At 46.7% G+C, this 15956-nt stretch overlaps 1 protein-coding gene across 3 annotated transcripts in view; it reads left to right on the top strand.

Annotated features, from left to right (window-relative positions):
* LOC124032358 (copine-8-like) overlaps positions 1-15956 on the top strand; it is a 211626-nt gene that overhangs the window by 53199 nt on the left and 142471 nt on the right. The window contains exons 4-7 of one of the 3 annotated variants that reach the window (XM_046344705.1): positions 5835-5938; positions 12776-12815; positions 13974-13988; positions 14531-14607. In XM_046344705.1, coding sequence (XP_046200661.1) covers positions 5835-5938; positions 12776-12815; positions 13974-13988; positions 14531-14607 — 236 coding nt within the window. Of the gene's footprint in view, positions 1-5834; positions 5939-12775; positions 12816-13973; positions 13989-14527; positions 14608-15956 lie in introns of all 3 variants that reach the window. The other 2 variants (XM_046344707.1, XM_046344706.1) reach the window with 2 other exon arrangements.

Below are 15956 nucleotides of genomic sequence, written 5' to 3'. Positions count from 1 at the left end.
GGTTAGCAGATGTTATTGGTCACATACACATGGTTAGCAGATGTTATTGGTCACATACACATGGTTAGCAGATGTTATTGGTCACATACACATGGTTAGCAGATGTTATTGGTCACATACAAATGGTTAGCATAAGTTATTGGTCACATACACATGGTTAGCAGATGTTATTGGTCACATACACATGGTTAGCAGATGTTATTGGTTACATACACATGGTTAGCAGATGTTATTGGTTACATACACATGGTTAGCAGATGTTATTGGTCACATACACATGGTTAGCAGATGTTATTGGTCACATACACATGGTTAGCAGATGTTATTGGTTACATGCACATGGTTAGCAGATGTTATTGGTTACATACACATGGTTAGCAGATGTTATTGGTCACATACACATGGTTAGCAGATGTTATTGGTCACATACACATGGTTAGCAGATGTTATTGGTCACATACACATGGTTAGCAGATGTTATTGGTTACATACACATGGTTAGCAGATGTTATTGGTTACATACACATGGTTAGCAGATATTATTGGTTACATACACATGGTTAGCAGATGTTATTGGTTACATACACATGTTTAGCAGATGTTATCGGTCACATACACATGGTTAGCAGATGTTATTGCCAGTGTAGTGAAGAGTTTATGCTTCTAGATCCGACAGTTGCAGCAGTATCTAACAGGTAATATCTATCAATTCCACAACAAAACCTAATTCACACAATCTAGTAAAGGAAATGGGATGAGAATATATAAGTATATGGATGAGAAGTGACAGAGCGGCTAAGATGCAATAGATAGAATAGATAGTATAGGTGTGACAATCCTCTTCCTGGAAATGGACCAATGTCGCCAACAAAACAAGGACACGAACGTGAAGCTTAACTTGGGCAATAGTGCCACGAACAAAGATAACTACTCACAAATACGAAAGGAAAAAAAGGCTGCCTTAAGTGTGATTCCCAATCAGAGACAACAGCTGCCTCTGATTGAGAACCACACCCGGCCAAACACAAAGAAATAGAAAACATAGAAAGAAAGAAACTAGAATGCCCACCCACGTCACACCTTGGCCTAACCAAAATAGAGAATAAAAACCTCTCTATGGCCAGGGCGTGACAATAGGATACAGTATATACATACATATGAGATGTGTAATGTGAGATATGTAAACATTCTTAAAGTGGCGTTATTAAAGTGACTAGTGATCCATTTATTAAAGTGGCCAATGATATCAAGTCTGTAGGTAGGCACATGCCTCTCTGTGCTGGTGGTGGCTGTTTAACAATATGATGGCCTTGAGAAAGAAGCTGATTTTCAATCTGTCCCAGCTTTGATGAACTTGTACTGACCTCGCCTTCTGGATGGAAGTGGGGTGAACGGGCAGTGTCCCGGTTGGTTGTTGTCCTTGATGAACTTTTTGGCCTTCCCGTGACATCAGTTGTTATAGGTGTCCTGGAGGGCAGGTAGTTTGGTCCCGGTGATGCGATGTGCAGACCGCACCACCCTCTGGAGAGCCCTGCGCCTGTGGACGGTGCAGTTGCCGTACCAGGCGGTGATACAGCCCGACAGGATGCTCGCGATTGTCTGTGTGCGTGGACCATTTCAGTTTGTCGGTGATATGTACATCGAGGAACTTAATTTTCTACCTTCTCCCCTGCTGTCCCGTCGATGTGCATAGGGGGGTGCTCCCTTTGCTGTTTCCTGATGTCCACGATCATCTCTTTTATTTTGCTGACATTGAGTGAGACGTTATCAGCCTGACTACCTCAATCAAACTGACTAAACGGTGTCTGTATGTAGCCTCGCTACTTTTATAGCCTCGCTACTGTATATAGCCTCGCTACTGTACATAGCCTGTCTTTTTACTGTAGTTTTATTTCTTTACCTATTGTTCACCTAATACCTTTTTTGCACTATTGGTTAGAACCTGTATTAAGCATTTCACTGTAAGGTCTACACCTGTTGTATTTGGCGCAAGTGACAAATAGACTTTGATTTGAATTATTTTCCTGATACCACACTTCGAGGGCCCTCATCTCCTCCCTGTAGGCCGTCTCGTCATTGTTGGTAATCAAGCCTACCACTCTTGTGTCGTCTGATGATTGAGTCGGAGGCGTGCATGGCCACGCAGTTGTGGGTGAACAGGGAGTACAACAGGGGGCTGAGAACACACCCTTGTGGGGCCCCAGTGTTGAGGATCAGCGGAGTGGAGATGTTGTTCCTACCTTCACCACGTGGGGGTGGCCTGTCTGGAAGTCTGGGACCCAGTTGCACAGGGCGGGGTCAAGACCCAGGGACTCAAGCTTAATGATGAGTTTGGAGGGTACTATGGTGTTGAATGCTGAGCTGTAGTCAATGAAAAGCATTCTTACATAGGTATTCCTCTTGTCCAGATGGGATAGTGCAGTGTGCAGTGTGATGGCGATTGCATCGTCAGCCTTGCGAGGGATAACATGTCATTAGTAGCGGGCCGTGTCGGTGGCACTGTATTGTCCTCAAAGCGCACAAAGAAGTTGTTTAATTTGTCTGGAAGCAAGACGTCGATGTCCGCGACGGGGCTGGTTTTCTTTTTGTAATCCGTGATTGACTGTAAACCCTGCCACATACGTCTCGTGTTTGAGCCGTTGAATTGCAACTCCACTATGTCTCTATACTGATGCTTTGCTTGTTTGATTCTCTTACGGAGGGAATAACTACACTGTTTGTATTCGGCCGTATTCCCAGTTGCCTTGCCCGGACTAAATGCGGTGGTACGTTCTTTCAGCTTTGCGCGAATGCTGCCATCAATCCAAGGTTTCTGGTTAAGGAATGTTTTAATAGTCACAGTGGGCACAACATCTCCCATACAATTTCTTATGAACTCGCTCACCGAGACAGCATATACGTCAATGATGTTCTCTAAGGCTACCGAAAACATTTCCCAGTCCACGTGATCGAAGCAATCTTGAAGCGTGGAATCCAATTAGTCAGGCCAGCATAGGATATACCTAAGCATGGGTGCTTCCTGTTTTAGTTTCTGCCTATAGGCGGAGAGCAACAAGATGGAGTCATGGTCAGATTTGCCAAAAGGAGGGTGGGGGAGGGCCTTGTATGTATCGCGGAAGTTAGAGTAGCAGTGGTCGAGCATGTTACGTGCTCGTGTACTGCAATCGATATGCTGATAGAATTTAGGTAGCCTTGTTCTCAGATTAGCTTTGTTAAAATCCCCAGCTACATGAAATGCAGTCTCAGGATATATGGTTGTTGCATAAAGTCCAGTGAAGTTCCTTGACGGCCATTTTGATATCCGCTTGCGGGGGGATATACACAGCTGTGACGATAACCGAGGAGAGTTCTTTTGGGAGATAATACAGTCGGCATTTGATTTTGAGGAATTCTAGGTCAGGTGAACAAAAGGACTTGAGTTCCTATGTGTTGTTACAATTACACCATGAGTCGTTAATCATGAAACATAAACCCCCGCTCTTCTTCTTACTGGAGGGATGTTTATTCCCGTTGCACTGTAAATCCCGTTGGCTGTACTGACTCCGACGGCATGTCCCCAGCTTGCTATGTTTCCTTGAAACAGAGTATGTTACAATCCCAGATATCTATTTGGAAAGCATCTCTTGCCCTGATATCGTCGACTTTGTTAGCTAGGGACTGGACATTAGCGAGTAGTATCCTCGGAAGCGGTGGGTGGTGTGCGCACATCCGTAGCCTCACTAGAAGACCCCTCTCCTCCGGCAGTGTTGTTTTGGGTCGGCCTCTGGAATCAGTTCAAATGCCCTGGGAGGTGCAGACAAAGGATCCGCTTTGGGAAAGTCATATTCCTGGTCATAGTGCTGGTTGTGCTGGTAAATTGACATCTCTCTGATATCCAATAGTTTTTCCCGGCTGTATGTAATAACACTTAAGGTTTTTTGGACTAATACTGTAAGAAATAATACATAAAATTTGAAGGACTAGAAGCGAAGCTGCCATCTCTATCGGCGCCACGCTTTAGTTCACATGCTTTAGTTCACACGCTTTAGTTCACATGCTTTAGTTCACACGCTTTAGTTCACATGCTTTAGTTCACACGCTTTAGTTCACATGCTTTAGTTCACATGCTTTAGTTCACACGCTTTAGTTCACATGCTTTAGTTCACACGCTTTAGTTCACATGCTTTAGTTCACACGCTTTAGTTCACATGCTTTAGTTCACACGCTTTAGTTCACATGCTTTAGTTCACACGCTTTAGTTCACATGCTTTAGTTCACACGCTTTAGTTCACACGCTTTAGTTCACATGCTTTAGTTCACACGCTTTAGTTCACACGCTTTAGTTCACACGCTTTAGTTCACACGCTTTAGTTCACATGCTTTAGTTCACACGCTTTAGTTCACATGCTTTAGTTCACACGCTTTAGTTCACACGCTTTAGTTCACATGCTTTAGTTCACACGCTTTAGTTCACATGCTTTACTTCACTTAAGTTCACAGAGACGAGACAAGAGTGGAGGAGAGAGAGAGGGGAGGAGAGGGGAGAGGAGAGGAGAGGAGAGGGTTCACATGCTTTATTTAATTTGCTTTAGTTTCTCTGTTCAGTTGAAAGGCTTTACCCAGGACTCCCTGGAAAACATTGGCCAATTGTTACTGAGGGGACTATCCTGGTTAAATAAATGACAATGAAATTCAAGTAAACACAGCGACTTTGTACATACAGGCAAGTGTGTCTGTTGCGTAACGACACCAACAGTTCTCACACTGTGAGGAAATAGAGTTTCCTCTCTGTGTGATAAAGAGGAAAAAAGAGAGAGACAGTGAGAAGGAGACAGAAATAGAGGGGAGATAGGGAGCAAGAGGGAGAGAGATACAGAGAGAAGGAGACAGAAATAGAGGGGAGAGAGCGAGAGAGAGAGCGAGAGAGAGCGAGAGAGAGAGAGAGAGAGAGAGAGAGAGAGAGAGAGAGAGAGAGAGAGAGAGAGAGAGAGAGAGAGAGAATTAATTGGCTGTAATTAAATTCAATGAGGATAGTTTCCTGTTGCACTTCACAAGACAGATGAGCTAAGAGCTTTGAGCAACCAGCCATTATTTTGTTTTTATATTGTTGTACTTTAAACCTTGTGTATCAGTGTTTTGTTACTTGTCGTGTTTTTTGTGGACCCCAGGAAGAGTAGCTGCTGATTCTACAAAAGCTAAATGGGGATCCAACTAAACAAACAAAGACAGAGAAGCTGTAGTAGTATCATCCAGTCAGCCATTACAACACTGATTATTGACCTCCACCAATCAAATACTGTGTTTATCTGCTGCTGGGTCTCTACAAGAGAGGAGAGGAGAGAGCAGATGAGAGGAGGGGAGAAGATGAGAGAGGAGAAGAAGGAGAGAGGAGAGGATAGAGGAGAGAGAGGTTAGGAGACAACAGACGAGAGGGGTGGAGAGAGGAGGGGAGAAGATGAGAGAGAGGAGAGGAGAGGATAGAGGAGAGAGAGGTTAGGAGACTGCAGATGAGAGGGGTGGAGAGAGGAGAGGAGAAGATGAGAGAGAGGAGAATAAGGAGAGAGGAGATGAAGGAGGGAGATAGCAGAGGAGAGGAGAGAGACAAGAGAAGAAAGCGGAGAGAGGAAAGTGAGGAGAGAGAGGGGAGATAGCAGAGGAGAGGAGAGAGGAAAGTGAGGAGAGAGAGAAGAGAAGAAAGAGGAGAGAGGAAAGTGAGGATAGAATAGGAGAGAGAGAGAGGAATAAAAAGTTGGGCTGCTTTCTTACAAACTGCATAAAATATTATGATTATTTTTGTCACAACTCTCTCTCTCCATATCTCTCTTTCCCCCTTCCCTCTATCTGTCCTCTTCTAGTTTGGGAGAACGGAGGTGATTGACAACACTCTAAACCCAGACTTTGTCAGGAAGTACATCCTGGACTACTTCTTTGAGGAGAAGCAGAATCTACGCTTTGACGTGTGAGTAGTTATTCTCTTTGATCTGGTCCTTGGAGGACTCACCAGGCAGACAGGTAGGGAGGGTGTGTGAGTTTTTACATGTGATGTGCCGTTTCTTCCCAACCCAACCTTCCTTTCCATCCTCCTATCTCTCCTTGTACCTTATTTCTCTTTCCCTTCATCTCTCCCCTACTTCCTCTCTTCCTACTATCCTTCTCTCTCTCCCTTCTTGCCCTCTTTTCTCCCTTTCCTCCACCACCTCTCTCCTGTGTAATAAATAATCAATCGTTATTCTCCTCTGTCTTGATTGTCATCTGTTGTTGAGATTAGGAGGAAAAGAATGATCAATATTTTATATGATGGTTTTATCCTCATTCTCCATACTGCCTGAAGTCCCAGCAGTGTCCCATAATAATTACAGTCCTCCCTCCTCCCTCCTCCATCCTACCTACTATATCCTCTTTCCCTCCTCCCTCCTCCATCCTACCTACTATATCCTCTTTCCCTCCTCCCTCCTCCATCCTACCTACTATATCCTCTTTCCCTCCTCCTCCCTCCTCCATCCTACCTACTATATCCTCTTTCCCTCCTCCATCCAACCTACTATATCCTCTTTCCCTCCTCCTCCCTCCTCCATCCTACCTACTATATCCTCTTTCCCTCCTCCTCCCTCCTCCATCCTACCTACTATATCCTCTTTCCCTCCTCCATCCAACCTACTATATCCTCTTTCCCTCCTCCTCCCTCCTCCATCCTACCTACTATATCCTCTTTCCCTCCTCCTCCATCCAACCTACTATATCCTCTTTCCCTCCTCCCTCCTACCTACGATATCCTCTTTCCCTCCTCCCCCCTCCTCCATCCTACCTACTATATCCTCTTTCCCTCCTCCCTCCTCCCTCCTACCTACTATATCCTCTTTCCCTCCTCCATCCTACCTACTATATCCTCTTTCCCTCCTCCCTCCTACCTACGATATCCTCTTTCCCTCCTCCATCCTACCTACGATATCCTCTTTCCCTCCTCCATCCTACCTACTATATCTTCTTTCCCTCCTCCTCCCTCCTCCATCCTACCTACTATATACTCTTTCCCTCCTCCCTCCTCCATCCTACCTACGATATCCTCTTTCCCTCCTACCTACTATATCCTCTTTCCCTCCTCCCTCCTCCATCCTACCTACTATATCCTCTTTCCCTCCTCCCTCCTCCATCCTACCTACTATATCCTCTTTCCCTCCTCCATCCTACCTACTATATCTTCTTTCCCTCCTCCTCCCTCCTCCATCCTACCTACTATATCCTCTTTCCCTCCTCCTCCCTCCTCCATCCTACCTACTATATCCTCTTTCCCTCCTCCCTCCTCCATCCTACCTACTATATCCTCTTTCCCTCCTCCCTCCTCCATCCTACCTACTATATCCTCTTTCCCTCCTCCCTCCTCCATCCTACCTACTATATCCTCTTTCCCTCCTCCCTCCTCCATCCTACCTACTATATCCTCTTTCCCTCCCTCTCCCTCCTCCATCCTACCTACTATATCCTCTTTCCCTCCTCCATCCTACCTACGATATCCTCTTTCCCTCCTCCTCCCTCCTCCATCCTACCTACTACATCCTCTTTCCCTCCTCCTCCCTCCTCCATCCTACCTACTATATCCTCTTTCCCTCCTCCCTCCTCCATCCTACCTACTATATCCTCTTTCCCTCCTCCCTCCTCCATCCTACCTACTATATCCTCTTTCCCTCCCTCTCCCTCCTCCATCCTACCTTCTATATCCTCTTTCCCTCCCCCCTCCCTCCATCCTACCTACTATATCCTCTTTCCCTCCTCCTCCATCCTACCTACTATATCCTCTTTCCCTCCCCCTCCCTCCATCCTACCTACTATATCCTCTTTCCCTCCTCCCTCCTCCATCCTACCTACTATATCCTCTTTCCCTCCCCCTCCCTCCATCCTACCTACTATATCCTCTTTCCCTCCTCCTCCATCCTACCTACTATATCCTCTTTCCCTCCTCCATCCTACCTACTATATTCTCTTTCCCTCCTCCATCCTACCTACTATATCCTCTTTCCCTCCTCCCCCCTCCTCCATCCTACCTACTATATCCTCTTTCCCTCCTCCTCCCTTAATCCATCCTACTAACACCTCTTTCCCCCTCCTCCATCCTACCTACCATAGCCTCTTTCCTCCTCCTCCCTCCATCCTACCTACTATATCCTCTTCCCTCCTCCCCCTCCTCCATCCTACCTACTATATCCTCTTTCCCTCCTCCCCCTCCTCCATCCTACCTACTATATCCTCTTTCCCTCCTTCCCCCTCCTCCATCCTACCTACTATATCCTCTTTCCCTCCTCCCCCTCCTCCATCCTACCTACTATATCCTCTTTCCCTCCTTCCCCCTCCTCCATCCTACCTACTATATCCTCTTTCCCTCCTCCCCCTCCTCCATCCTACCTACTATATCCTCTTTCCCTCCTTCCCCCTCCTCCATCCTACCTACTATATCCTCTTTCCATCATCCCCCTCCATCCTACCTACTATATCCTCTTTCCCTCCTCCATCCGACCTGCTATATCCTCTTTCCATCATCCCCCTCCATCCAACCTGCTATATCCTCTTTCCCTCCTCCCTCCTCTATCCTACCTACTATACCCTCTTTCCCTCCCTCCTCCCTCCTCTATCCTACCTACTATATCCTCTTTCCCTCCTCCCCCTCCTCCATCCTACCTACTATATCCTCTTTCCCTCCTTCCCTCCTCCTCCATCCTACCTACTATATTCTCTTTCCATCATCCCCCTCCATCCGACCTGCTATATCCTCTTCCCTCCTTCCCCCTCCTCCATCCTACCTAATATATCCTCTTTCCATCATCCCCCTCCATCCGACCTGCTATATCCTCTTTCCCTCCTCCCCCTCCTCCATTCCATCCAACCTACTATACCCTCTTTCCCTCCCTCTCCGACCTACTATATCCTCTTTCCCTCCTCCCTCCTCTATCCTACCTACTATACCCTCTTTTCCTCCTCCCTCCTCTATCCTACCTACTATACCCTCTTTCCCTCCTCCCTCCTCTATCCTACCTACTATACCCTCTTTCCCTCCTCCCTCCTCTATCCTACCTACTATACCCTCTTTCCCTCCTCCCTCCTCTATCCTACCTACTATACCCTCTTTCCCTCCTCCCTCCTCTATCCTACCTACTATACCCTCTTTCCCTCCTCCCTCCTCTATCCTACCTACTATACCCTCTTTCCCTCCCTCTCCGTCCTTCACCCGCCTCTTGCATAACAGCCCCTCTCGTCATCTTGAAAGGCCCAATCAGAGTGCAGGGCAGAGGTGACACTTTATTAAGAGGCTTTGAGAATGGAGATCATTTCCTTATTCCCCTAACTCCCTCTGTACCTCACCTCAGTGCACATCAACAAGGGGAAAGAAATGTATAAGAAAATAACTATTGTCTGTCTAGCGTTATCTTTTGATTTCCACTGTGTAGAGACAGAGGTCCTAATGGACTTTAGTAACTAGCTACATATCCACTGTGTAGAGACAGAGGCCTTCATGGACTTTATGATACTGTAGCTAGCCTCCCTCTGTTCATATCCAGCCTCTGTAGCTCAGTCATCAGTCCTCTGTAGCTCAGTCATCAGTCCTCTGTAGCTCAGTCATCAGTCCTCTGTATCTCAGTCATCAGTCCTCTGTAGCTCAGTCATCAGTCCTCTGTAGCTCAGTCATCAGTCCTCTGTATCTCTGTCATCAGTCCTCTGTAGCTCAGTCATCAGTCCTCTGTAGCTCAGTCATCAGTCCTCTGTAGCTCAGTCATCAGTCCTCTGTAGCTCTGTCATCAGTCCTCTGTAGCTCAGTCATCAGTCCTCTGTATTACATTTACATTTATGTCATTTAGCAGACGCTCTTATCCAGAGCGACTTACAAATTGGTGCATTCACCTTATGACATCCAGTGGAACAGCCACTTTACAATAGTGCATCTAAATCTTTTAAGGGGGGTGAGAAGGATTACTTGATCCTATCCTAGGTATTCCTTAAAGAGGTGGGGTTTCAGGTGTCTCCGGAAGGTGGTGATTGACTCCGCTGTCCTGGCGTCGTGAGGGAGTTTGTTCTACCATTGGGGGGCCAGAGCAGCGAACAGTTTTGACTGGGCTGAGCGGGAACTGTACTTCCTCAGTGGTAGGGAGGCGAGCAGGCCAGAGGTGGATGAACGCAGTGCCCTTGTTTGGGTGTAGGGCCTGATCAGAGCCTGGAGGTACTGAGGTGCCGTTCCCCTCACAGCTCCGTAGGCAAGCACCATGGTCTTGTAGCGGATGCGAGCTTCAACTGGAAGCCAGTGGAGAGAGCGGAGGAGCGGGGTGACGTGAGAGAACTTGGGAAGGTTGAACACCAGACGGGCTGCGGCTTTCTGGATGAGTTGTTGGGGTTTAATGTCACAGGCAGGGAGCCCAGCCAACAGCGAGTTGCAGTAATCCAGACGGGAGATGACAAGTGCCTGGATTAGGACCTGCGCCGCTTCCTGTGTGAGGCAGGGTCGTACTCTGCGGATGTTGTAGAGCATGAACCTACAGGAACGGGCCATCGCCTTGATGTTAGTTGAGAACGACAGGGTGTTGTCCAGGATCACGCCAAGGTTCTTAGCGCTCTGGGAGGAGGACACAATGGAGTTGTCAACCGTGATGGCGAGATCATGGAATGGGCAGTCCTTCCCCGGGAGGAAGAGCAGCTCCGTCTTGCCGAGGTTCAGCTTGAGGTGGTGATCCGTCATCCACGCTGATATGTCTGCCAGACATGCAGAGATGCGATTCGCCACCTGGTCATCAGAAGGGGGAAAGGAGAAGATTAATTGTGTGTCGTCTGCATAGCAATGATAGGAGAGACCATGTGAGGTTATGACAGAGCCAAGTGACTTGGTGTATAGCGAGAATAGGAGAGGGCCTAGAACAGAGCCCTGGGGGACACCAGTGGTGAGAGCACGTGGTGAGGAGACAGATTCTCGCCACGCCACCTGGTAGGAGCGACCTGTCAGGTAGGACGCAATCCAAGCGTGGGCCGCGCCGGAGATGCCCAACTCGGAGAGGGTGGAGAGGAGGATCTGATGGTTCACAGTATCGAAGGCAGCCGATAGGTCTAGAAGGATGAGAGCAGAGGAGAGAGAGTTAGCTTTAGCAGTGCGGAGCGCCTCCGTGATACAGAGAAGAGCAGTCTCAGTTGAATGACTAGTCTTGAAACCTGACTGATTTGGATCAAGAAGGTCATTCTGAGAGAGATAGCGGGAGAGCTGGCCAAGGACGGCACGTTCAAGAGTTTTGGAGAGAAAAGAAAGAAGGGATACTGGTCTGTAGTTGTTGACATCGGAGGGATCGAGTGTAGGTTTTTTCAGAAGGGGAGCAACTCTCGCTCTCTTGAAGACGGAAGGGACGTAGCCAGCGGTCAGGGATGAGTTGATGAGCGAGGTGAGGTAAGGGAGAAGGTTTCCGGAAATGGTCTGGAGAAGAGAGGAGGGGATAGGGTCAAGCGGGCAGGTTGTTGGGCGGCCGGCCGTCACAAGACGTGAGATTTCATCTGGAGAGAGAGGGGAGAAAGAGGTCAGAGCACAGGGTAGGGCAGTGTGAGCAGAACCAGCGGTGTCGTTTGACTTAGCAAACGAGGATCGGATGTCGTCGACCTTCTTTTCAAAATGGTTGACGAAGTCATCTGCAGAGAGGGAGGAGGGGGGGAGGGGAGGAGGATTCAGGAGGGAGGAGAAGGTGGCAAAGAGCTTCCTAGGGTTAGAGGCAGATGCTTGGAATTTAGAGATGTAGAAAGTGGCTTTAGCAGCAGAGACAGAGGAGGAGAATGTAGAGAGGAGGGAGTGAAAGGATGCCAGGTCCGCAGGGAGGCGAGTTTTCCTCCATTTCCGCTCGGCTGCCCGGAGCCCTGTATCTCTGTCATCAGTCCTCTGTAGCTCAGTCATCAGTCCTCTGTAGCTCAGTCATCAGTCCTCTGTAGCTCCGTCATCAGTCCTCTGTAGCTCAGTCATCAGTCCTCTGTATCTCTGTCATTAGTCCTCTGTAGCTCAGTCATCAGTCCTCTGTAGCTCAGTCATCAGTCCTCTGTATCTCTGTCATCAGTCCTCTGTAGCTCAATCCTCTGTAGCTCAGTCATCAGTCCTCTGTAGCTCAGTCATCAGTCCTCTGCTGAACGTGACAGAGGATATACTCTGACTTAATTTATATATATATATATATATAAAAATATATGCCATTTAGCAGACGCTTTTATCCAAAGCGACTTACAGTCATGTGTGCATACATTCTACGTATGGGTGGTCCCGGGAATCGAACCCACTACCCTGGCGTTACAAGCACCATGCTCTACCAACTGAGCTACAGAAGGACCACGACCATTTTGGGTCCTTTACATATATAGTAACTCAGTCAGGGAATTGGAGGATGAGGATGGGTGGACAGTGGACGCATTCAAGTTGAATTACTTTTAGCCAAAGTTTATCACCGACAGCAGCTGCACATTGTTTAAAACGTGATTGTTTCTAAAGTGAATGGGTGAGTGACAGCAGGGGAGTCTTGAACAACAGTGAAAGGAAAATAGACTTCATTCATGAAGTGTAGAAGGATTAAGTGAAATAAGTGGTTTTACCGGTTAACAATTTGTCATTTCAAGTTAATATAAATTGATTTTGAGTGGCTTTCTGTTTGTCCGAATGTCATTGTATGAGGAATAATATCAAACCACTTTGGTTCTATTTGTTAATGTTCAAAACCCCTCCAGGTTTAGACACAAATAGTTTTCTCTCCGGCTCCTGTCAGCTCTTGCCTCTTTAATGTGTGTTTCTTTCTAATTTCAGATACGATATCGATTCCAAAAGTCCAGATCTGGCGAAGCATGTAAGTGAAAAAAGTTATCACTCTGTGCTCATTCCTTATAGTTGCTTGTTTTTTACTTTGCAAATCTATCCTCTAATGAATGGAAACTTTTGTTTTTAAAATGGGAACTTTTATTTTGAAATGCATCCCATTCCTTATTTTTGTTTTATGCTAATCAAAATCCATGTCGTCCCAAAGCTGAAATAGTGCATCGTAGTGCCTTACTTCCCATAGCTGAAATAGTGCATTGTAGTGCCTTACCTCCCATAGCTGAAATAGTGCATCGTAGTGCCTTACCTCCCATAGCTGAAATAGTGCATCATAGTGCCTTACCTCCCATAGCTGAAATAGTGCATCATAGTGCCTTACCTCCCATAGCCGAAATAGTGCATCGTAGTGCCTTACCTCCCATAGCTGAAATAGTGCATCGTAGTGCCTTACCTCCCATAGCTGAAATGGTGCATCGTAGTGCCTTACCTCCCATAGCTGAAATAGTGCATCGTAGTGCTTTACCTCCCATAGTGTCACAATGTGGCCTTGCTGTCTGTCCGTGCACATTTGTATAATAAATATAACATATTACTTTATGTATTGATAGTGAGTAGCTTTCATAATAATCCAAATACACATATTTTTTGTGCGTAGTTATGATTTAATGAAGCACTGTAATTTGTCACACCATTATCAAAGCTTGTCAAACCCGTTTCCCCGAACCTCTAGGCATGATTTATTGTACTCCCATGCTATTAGCAATGTGCTCACAAGTAATGATGACCAAAGGATGGTGCAGTGAAAGGTTTGATAAAAGCAACCCATTGCTCAGACATACACAATTCTAATTATATGTGCAGCTAGCAGTTTGCATAATACTAGAATATTCATCATTATTTCCACATTTGTCATGACTATATTTTCTTGTTTTGTACTCGCTTTTGTGTTAATAGCTCTCTCTTCTCACACAAAAAACACCTACCTCTTCATCTCTTTATTTCTCTACCACCCTCTTCTCCACTTCTCTCCCTCGCTCCTGTTTTCTCTTGCCCTTGTTTTGATGATGGTGTTGTATGGTTTGAGTCTTGTGCCTACATGATATGCTCTGTTGTTGTTGTTGTTGTCTATGCTGCTGCCTGGTGTACCCCTCCTCCTCCTCTTCCTCCTCCTCCTCTTCCTCCCTGGAAGCCCTCCGACATTGACGTACGTGTTTGACTCCTCTGACAAACTTTATGCTAATAACAACACCTATAACAAGGCTTATAACACACTGCTTAGCTCCATCCTAACCTCACCAACTGTCCTTGTTACCCCGTCTCCCCCATCTCTCCCCTGAACCCCCTCTATCCTTCCTCCCCCATCTCTCCCCTGAACCCCCTCTATCCTTCCTCTCCCTCCTTTCTCCCCCATCTCTCCCCTGAACCCCCTCTATCCTTCCTCTCCCTCCTTTCTCCCCCATCTCTCCCCTGAACCCCCTCTATCCTTCCTCTCCCTCCTTTCTCCCCCATCTCTCCCCTGAACCCCCTCTATCCTTCCTCTCCCTCCTTTCTCCCCCATCTCTCCCCTGAACCCCTCTATCCTTCCTCTCCCTCCTTTCTCCCCCGTCTCTCCCCTGAACCCCCTCTATCCTTCCTCTCCCTCCTTTCTCCCGCGTCTCTCCCTGCTCACTGTTTCCCCATTAACACCCCCTTCCCCGTCACGCCTCACTCCTCCGTCTTTCCCGCCACCCCCTGTCGCTCCAGCAGGACTTCTTGGGGCAGGTGTTCTGTACTCTGGGAGAGATCGTAGGATCCCCCGCCAGTCGACTGGAGAAACCCCTGGGGTGAGTAGTACTGTCCTTGGTTGATTGGTTGATTGATTGGTTGGCCTGTGTGTGTGAGTAGAATTGGTTTTAACCTGAGACTATGACGTTACCACGAGCATCAGAATGAACTGCAGAAGTTGCAGATGAACAAGATGCAAGATGATGCACTCACAGAGGATTTGAGCATGTACATGGCTGTGCTTCAATCTGCTACAGTGTGATCGGTATGAGACCAAAAGAGCAGAGAAGTTAGTCTTTTTTATTATAATATATTTTTTAGGGGGTGGATCAGCTTTAATATTGAGGATAGATTGTTGCTTCCATCAATGCACATGTCTAAATCATTTCCAATCCCCCATATATTTTTGGGGTAAATACTCTATTTCTGTCCGGTTTGATTCTATTTGTAACTGTGCTATTTCACAAAAGTTCTGAACCTTTCTACATTGTACAGACCCCGTATGTTTTACATTGGTTATCTTGTTATTAGTCCCACCCTTCAGCTCCATTCATCCCCTCCCATCTGTCTCTCAACACCATCCAGTCCCACCCTTCAGCTCCATTCAACCCCTCCCATCTATCTCTCAACACCATCCAGTCCCACCCTTCAGCTCCATTCAAACCCCTGCATCTATCCCTCAACATCATCCAGTCCCACCCTTCAGCTCCATTCAACCCCTCCCATCTATCTCTCAACACCATCCAGTCCCATCCAACCCCTCCCATCTGTCTCTCAACACCATCCAGTCCCACCCTTCAGCTCTATTCAACCCCTCCCATCTATCTCTCAACACCATCCAGTCCCATCCAACCCCTCCCATCTGTCTCTCAACACCATCCAGTCCCACCCTTCAGCTCTATTCAACCCCTCCCATCTCTCTCTCAACATCATCCATTTTGGATTTCTATTTGCAATATATTTTTCAACTGTGCTGTGATGTTTCACAAACGTACTGAACCTTTCTATTCTCATAGCTTCTACAGATTGTAAAAAATAAACATTTTTGCTAAAATTATTATTATATTGATTGGTTGATTGGCTATGGCTTTTCAAATCACCCAGTATTGCTGCCTGCAGCGTTAGTTCTGGGTAAATGTTGCAATTCTTCAGCCATTCCTGGACCTGTGACCAAAAACGAGCTACATATGGACAATACCAAAATAAATGATCTAATGACTCTGCCTCCTCACAGCAGAATCTGCAGAGCTGGGAAGATTGTATCCCCCATATATATAACATTTTATTCGTTGCAAGAATTTTGTATAAATCATTTAAATAAATAAAAATTGAAGTTTTGAATCCTGCATTGTTGTAACGGCGTTCGTCTGTTGAAAGAAGAGAGTCGGACCGAAATGCAGCGTGTTGG

This window comes from Oncorhynchus gorbuscha, linkage group LG03, assembly GCF_021184085.1.
Source record: "Oncorhynchus gorbuscha isolate QuinsamMale2020 ecotype Even-year linkage group LG03, OgorEven_v1.0, whole genome shotgun sequence".
Lineage (NCBI taxonomy): Eukaryota > Metazoa > Chordata > Actinopteri > Salmoniformes > Salmonidae > Oncorhynchus > Oncorhynchus gorbuscha.
This window is presented reverse-complemented; position numbering and strand designations above follow the sequence as displayed.